The sequence below is a fragment of the Salvia miltiorrhiza genome, chromosome 8 (genome assembly GCF_028751815.1).
Source record: "Salvia miltiorrhiza cultivar Shanhuang (shh) chromosome 8, IMPLAD_Smil_shh, whole genome shotgun sequence".
NCBI classification, from domain to species: domain Eukaryota; kingdom Viridiplantae; phylum Streptophyta; class Magnoliopsida; order Lamiales; family Lamiaceae; genus Salvia; species Salvia miltiorrhiza.
Window position 1 is genome coordinate 32,527,376 of NC_080394.1, and position 7,429 is coordinate 32,534,804.

At 35.1% G+C, this 7,429-nt stretch overlaps 1 protein-coding gene across 4 annotated transcripts; it reads right to left on the bottom strand.

Annotated features, from left to right (window-relative positions):
* Positions 1 to 4,514, bottom strand: LOC130997760 (serine/threonine-protein kinase PCRK1-like). 4 transcript variants are annotated; one of them, XM_057923183.1, is made up of 5 exons: positions 4,083 to 4,514; positions 2,610 to 3,051; positions 1,689 to 1,949; positions 1,432 to 1,554; positions 1 to 1,008 (listed from the first exon to the last, which is right to left on the bottom strand). In XM_057923183.1, the coding sequence occupies exons 2-5, from the start codon at positions 2,985 to 2,987 to the stop codon at positions 493 to 495; spliced, it is 1,278 nt and encodes a 425-aa protein (XP_057779166.1). In that variant the 5' UTR covers positions 2,988 to 3,051; positions 4,083 to 4,514; the 3' UTR covers positions 1 to 492. The 4 variants fall into 4 exon arrangements, with proteins under 4 accessions (XP_057779166.1, XP_057779164.1, XP_057779163.1 ...); XM_057923181.1 differs by having other exon boundaries at positions 3,986 to 4,447; XM_057923180.1 differs by having other exon boundaries at positions 3,971 to 4,447.
* Between the last annotated feature and the right edge of the window lie 2,915 nt (positions 4,515 to 7,429).

A 7,429-nucleotide genomic window follows, 5' to 3' on the forward strand; every position in this document is an offset into this window, starting at 1 on the left:
TTTTTCCACCAAAAATGCATACTATATTCACCAATCATAACAATTCTGTCATGGAAGAAAATATACAAGCTTAATAGTTAACTCAACAATCGTGTCTTTTCCCAAGAATGACTGAACCCATTGTGATTCAGACCTCCTTAGTTCACATCATATGTATTACAGCAATTAAAGTCTACACATACAAATTCCATACCTTTTCAATCTATTGCTTTGCTGAATCTATCGACCGGTCCAGATTCTAGAGCGTGCCTTTCTTGAGGCGCCTAGAAGAAGTTCTTCACTTCCTCATGGAACGACTATCAGTAAATCTGAGGCCGGTCACATTCCAAAAGCCCGTTCAACCCCAATCCCTGTTAAGCTCCCCAGATTTACACTAGCGACAGCAAGCGTCAGAATCAAGTTGCAGTTTGCTACTGGTGTCTTGATAATACTAAAAATGTCATCTTTATGTACCGAATAAAACCTGTCCCATCCTAGTTTACTGATTTCTGATCAGCAAGTTCTCACGAGCTTTGATGACCAGACCCGAAGTAGCCAGGCACTGTCCACGATTTTGATATCACTTAGCCTCCTTTTGCCTTTAGGTTGGGAATCCTCAGAAGTTTTCTTGTCGTCTTTACTCTTCAAAGATGGTTGAGGGTTGCCGGAGCCTGTAGCTGCCTCAACAACTTGGTTAATCATTTCTTGGACTTCGCTCATTTTTGGCCGTGTCTTTGAAAGTCTGGACAGGCAGCGGTTAGCTACGAGTGAGAGCTTGTGAGCTGATTTAAGGACTTGCTTTCCTTCAAACCTCGGATCCAGTATTTGTTGAAACTTCTTGGCGTCTGAAAGGTATGGCTTTACCCATTCTAAGAGCTTCTGCTCGCCTTTGGGGCGCTGTCGATCCAACGGGCGTCTACCAGTGATGAGTTCGTAAAGGAACACCCCGTAGCTCCAAACATCACTCTTTGATGTCAGACGGCCCGTTTGAATGTATTCAGGAGCTGCATAACCCATAGTCCCAACAACCTGAAAACAGTATATAATTATCATACAAGACATGAGTAACAGGAAATAAGATGGCTCAATTTATCATGTAGGTAGTTTGAACCAAGGAACTTCGGAGACCCACTCTCAGTTTGTCAAAAACAACTTCATACTCAATGACAAAGGTTAAAACGATTTAAAACTATACCTAGAGATTTACTCCCTCCGTCCTCATAAAATGTATCCAATTTGTCATTTTCGTCCGCCCTCATAAAATGTATCCAGTCTATTTTTAGTAAGTTTTCCACTCACAATAAAGTGGGACTCTTACTCCACTCACAACACATTCAACTACTTTACTAAAACCCGTGCCATTTAGAAATGAATACTTTTTATGAGGACGGAGGGAGTATATAAAAAAACATACGCAAAATATGGAAAATAATCATATAGCATTGAGCGTACCGCAGTTGATACATGTGTTAGTCCTTCTGAAGGACCCAATCGAGCCAATCCAAAATCTGATAGTTTAGCATTCCATTGTTCATCTAGGAGAATATTTGACGATTTGAAATCTCTGAAGATGATCTGGATATAGGATACAATAAACGTTAGGTCTCAAATAAGTTTGTGAAGCTGAGCACATCAAAGCTCTATCTAATGAATCAATCTTAATAAGGCACTAGGTCGCAGGGGAAGACAAATCGACACTGAAAAAAAACCTGAAAATCCATTTCCTCATGCAGGTATGCCAAGCCACGTGCAGCATCTAGGGCAATCCTCAGCCTCATATCCCAAGAAAGGGGTGTGACAGACCTAATTGATAAATGGTCTTCCACACTTCCGTTGGGCATGTATTCATATACTAGAAGTCGTTGAATACCTCTTTCATCATCTTCAGCACAGTAACCAATAAGTTTAACAAGATTTGGATGCTCGACGATACCAAGAACATTAACTTCTGTCACCCATTCTTTATGACCCTGACATGTAAAAATGGAAGTACTAGTCAGCTGCTGCTGCGCTACTTTTTTAATCAAACACGTGAGGATGTTTTCTTTCCATAGAGAACATTAGGGAACTTTAACAAAACACTAAAAAGTTTAGCATGCTACGGCACGCGCTGGAAAATAGAGAAAACGAGTTTACAAATATCAATGTTGTCATTTATGGTGCAGCTCGGATAATCTCACAGTTTCTAACTAAGCCCCCAGTGGCCATACTGCATTATTGCAGGCAGATTTTACGCAATCTTCATCAGCTTTCTTAAAAAATATTGAAGTTCGATTCTTATTTTTTAATTACACTAATTAAAGAAACTCATACACCTAGTGGTTTTTAACTTTGAGGGCACTAATACTCAAAATGGACATGTTTATAGTAGCCAACGACATTGCTATTCTGAGTTACATTATAGTGGCATTAATAGTCTTAAAATGCATAACCAACAGTGAGGAATGCCGAGGATGGTGCAGTTCAAAGACCTTAGAACTTGCTACTAACTACTCACCCACAAATGTAACAATTTTTTTCTTCTAACACGTAAAACAAATTGTCTCTATATAGGACCACAAAAATCATGTGTCTCAGGAAATTATAGGGAAATTGAAACTGAAGAACAAGCAAACTTGAAGAAAATGTACCTGCAGTCCTCTTCTACCAAGTTGTTTTACAGCCACATCAATTTTCTTTGCTGGATCATCAGAACTCTTGATGACGCCCTTAAATACACATCCAAAACCTCCTTCCCCAAGTTTGGCAGTGCGACCAAAATTTTTTGTCGCTTGTTTCAGTTCTGAAAAAGTAAAAACTTTGAGATCACTGGCTCTCTCAGACAAATTTGGAAATTGGTTGCGACCTCTGGACTCAGTGCTCGTATTTGATACATCCTGAGAATTCAATTCTGATCCAGATTGCTTTATCTCATGATCAGTAAATGAAGACTGAGTTGAATTTGCTGTTGGTGTCTTTGGTTCTTCCTTTCTGTCTCCATTGTAGAATTGAAAGCACTTCATGGGCATAAAATGATGCGTAGTGCTATTCACAAATGCAGTAGAAGGAATCAACTAAAAACCCTGCAACAGGCTGGATAGTTCAAAGAAATTGTTAACTCAGATTCCAGTAAATTGCATGAAGAGGTATAGAATTAATTAGATCCACGACAAAAGTTGGATCCGTAGAAAGAGGAACCTTTAGCAAATACAAATCTAATCTGCATATGATAGAAGGAAGCCAAAACCTACAGCTTAATTATCATTGAGACAACCAACTGATCTTACTACAAGAAATGCTTAGAGTAACCAATGACTTGTAAACAAGTACCATTCATACTTCAAACAAACCATTTGAACACATCCACTCAACAAACCGGTGTCTGTAACAGGAAATCAGCATCATAAAACTTGATACTCCCTTGGCATTTTCTACTAGCGTGGTTTCTATCTATACTACTACAAAGAAAATTCCGAGAATCAATGTAAATCAAACACACAAGTCACATCCTCGTCTACTTTGGGCACTAACTAGTAACTATGAATCCATAATTAAGTAACATAACACCTTGGGTTTTATTTTCTTCCAAGAGTAGCATCTCTAAGACCATATTAGTGTCTACTTTGGGCACTAACTAGTAACTATGAATCTCTCTCTCTCTCTCTCTCTCTCTCTCTCTCTCTCTCTCTCTCTCTCTCTCACACACACACACAGGTCTTGTAGAAAACCCTTCACTTTCAGACAAGACGGATCATAATCATTAATTCCTACTAAAGCTACATTAAACCTAATAATTTCATATAAGACTGATCATGCTATCCTACTAAAGCCCAATTGACTCCCAAATGAAGCATGAAACCAAAAGTAGGGGTGCTGAAAAACTCAATGCTTACTTTGTATCCCAAAAAACAATACGTCAGTCAAATAAATCCCAAACTTACTACTAACTTTCAGAAAACACCCATATCGAAAAAATCAAACTATACCAAAAGAAAGCAAAGATGCCTCATACGTTTGACTTCTCAACCTGATTCCAATCATGTGAAAAAGGAAAAGTGTGAACTCCTTTGTTTGTTTCCAAAAGATGGTCACATAAAGATAACAGATCTTCGAGATAATCTAACCTGTAGAGGTCCTTCTCGAATTAGTCACAAAATTTGATCTTGATCCGCTGAAGGAAGACCCAGCTGCCGGATGAAACGCGGGACTGAAAAGAGGAAGTCTCAAACACGGCAAAGCCTCCTCATTAAAGTCTTTATTCAATGAAACAAGACGCCGCGAGAGTTCAAGATTTAATTAATGCCATATGATACTAAACGCAACAAATGTAAATACACGTATACAGAATGTGCATATGCATAATTATGGTCTATTAAACAATCTAGGGCGATAAAGACATCATAAAACAAGGGAATTAGGTGTGAAGGCGGCCTTTAGAGCAAAGCGGATAATTAGAGAGAGAATGTGTGAAGCGTAGTTTACGAGAAGAAAATGTCTGCATAATGAAGGTGGGGGAGATTTAGTCAAAGAGATCGCTTTTGTTTTTTGAGAGAGAATGTTCTTTAACTAAATTATCCGTTTCATCTCAAAATGTAATTGCGCATTATTATTACTAGTATATCTCCCGTGCACGAAAAATATTATATATGTGGTAAATTTAATATTTTATTATTATAACTTTATTACTTTTATTAAGTAATAATAAAATGTGAAAATTTTAAAAATATACATACATTACATACATACTTTATTGGAGCTTTTATATTAAATTTTGATAAACTTTTTCATCGGAACGAACTATGTGGTTGGATCAAACATGCGCCCGCGCAAGGCCCAACTCGGCCGATCCCTCATTTTTCCCATTTTCGCCCCAGTCAATTTGACAAAGTAGGATTTTTTTTTTTTTTTGTTATTGAAAATGTCATTTACATACATTGAAATTGTCATTTATAATATGACATTATTTTTTATACAAAGTATTGTTTGCGTTATAAAACTATCATTTTCTCAGTCATTTGAATTTAGAAAAGTATACTTTTTATTATTAAAAATATCATTTACATGCATTAAAAGTGTAATTTGTAATATACATCATTTATTTTTATACAAAGTATCATTTGCTTTTATAAAAAATAGCAATAGATTTATCATGATGCCCCATACAATATATATGTATATATATATGGGAATGGGATCATATAGATCCCAATGCTTATAATAGATCCCTAGATCCAAATCTTGACCACACATTTATGACATGTGGCGCATCAAGATGGTGACACGTGGCAAGGAGCTTCCAAGCATTCCAAGGCAAAATCTGGAGGGGTAAAATTGGAATGTAATTTTCGGATTTAATAATTAAAAAAATATATATATTTTTTTAGATTTTCTCAAAATAGATATATTTTAGATACATATAGTTTCACACAAATATGCATAAAGTTTTCACATGAAATGCATAACTTTGAACAGAAAAATGCATTTAATTTTTCCAGTTTTGGTATTTTCACCACCCCACCCCATACCACCCCCCAATCCAGCCCACACCACCCCCCAACCCTCCCCATTACCACCCCCCAAAAGTAGGCATGTTTCACATGCATATAAAATCAAACAAAAATGCATAAAGTTTTCACATAAAAATGCATTAAATTATACAAAAAATGCATTTCATTTTAATAAATCTGGTAGTTTCGCCACCCCACCCCTGCCCCACCCCCAAAATTTTTTATTTTTTTTCAAAAACTGATTTTCTGATTGCTGGCCCACCCCCACCCCCATCCCCCCACCCCCACCCCCAAAAAAATTTTTTTGGGGGGGTGGGGTGGGGGGTGGGTGGGTGGGGGGTCAGTGGTCAGAAAATCAGTTTTTGAGAAAAAAAAATTGTGGGGGGGGGGTGGGTAGGGGGTGGGGGGTAGGGGTGGGTCAGTGGTCAGAAAATCAGTTTTTAAAAAATAAAAATAAAAAAATTTGGGGGGGGGGGGTGGGGGGTGGGGGTAGGGGGTGGGGTTCTGGGGTGGGGTGGGGTTCAGGGGTGTGGGGGGTGGGGTGAAATCTTATGCATTTTTATATGAAACTTTATGCATTTTGATATGAAAGTTCATGCATTCTCGTATGAAACTTTATGCATCTAAAATATACATATTTTGAGAAAATCTAACTTTTTTTTTTTAATTTCGAAAATTACATTCCAATTTTACCCCTCTCCAGATTTTGTCTTGAAATGCCTTGCCACGTGTCACCATCTTGATGCGCCACATGTCATAAATGTGTGGTCTAGATTTGGATCTACGGATCTATTATAAGCATAGGGATCCACCGGAACCCAACCCTATATATATGTGTGTATATATATATATGTGTGTGTATATATATTTAATATTCAAATTGTAAAATATTAGCATCTAAGAATAGTTCACGATAATTTATTATTTTAATTTTTGTACTATTTGTCGGATAAATAGTTTTAAAAACTTATAGTTCACGATAATTATTATTTTAATTTATAATTTATTATTTTAATTTTTCTACTATTTGTCGGACAAATTTTATAGCTAAATGGTAATGTTTACTAATGTGTGCATCAATAATTAAATATTTAATATTCAATTGGTTCAGTAAAAAGATTATTTAATATTGAATGAGTTAGCTTATTTAGAGAGATAGCAGTTAGCAACACATTAAAAAATTTCAATTACTTAATATTTATATTTATTTTATTGTTATTTTTGAAATAGGCAATCATTTAATTTTTTGTTTCCTCACAAATCATTTAGGATTGTTTTGGCTAATATTGAATTCATTTTTCGGTTAATAGTTTTGGAAAGTTTTAATGGAGTTTAACTACAGCCAGTTTTGTAGTAGATGTGCATTATAATATTTTTCCTTAATTTCCAATTATATCCTTGTAATTGAATTAAATTACATTTACTTTACTTTTTATATATATAAAGATTATTATTATTATTACTTCCACCGTTTTTTTATTAAATGTCTTGTTTTAATATTTTCATTGTTATCAATAAAGGGCGTTTACTTTGAATGATTAATCTTGATAGATAAATATAGTAAGACTAATTCATTGTTTATTTTGTTGGATTGAAACTTTGGAATATCCCAAAGCACTTGATTATTTTTATCATTTAAGTTAATTTTGTTTGATTCTTATTTCATCAAAAGGGTAATCATACTATTGGGAATAAAAATACTCAATCATCTATTTTATTAATCATGCAAAGCCCTAAGTATTTTAGTTTAATTTTGAGAGTATAATTATGACATTCTTTTTATTTTATTTTTATTTAATATTTATTAAAATATAATAATTAATACATTTATTATGATAATTAACAATGTTACAATTATGAAAATCGGCTCATCGGATCCAATGTGTTTATATTCCAAACGGGTAAATATCTAACTAATAGTAAATAAGTTAAATTTAGAAGAATCTTCGAGAAATAAGGTACTC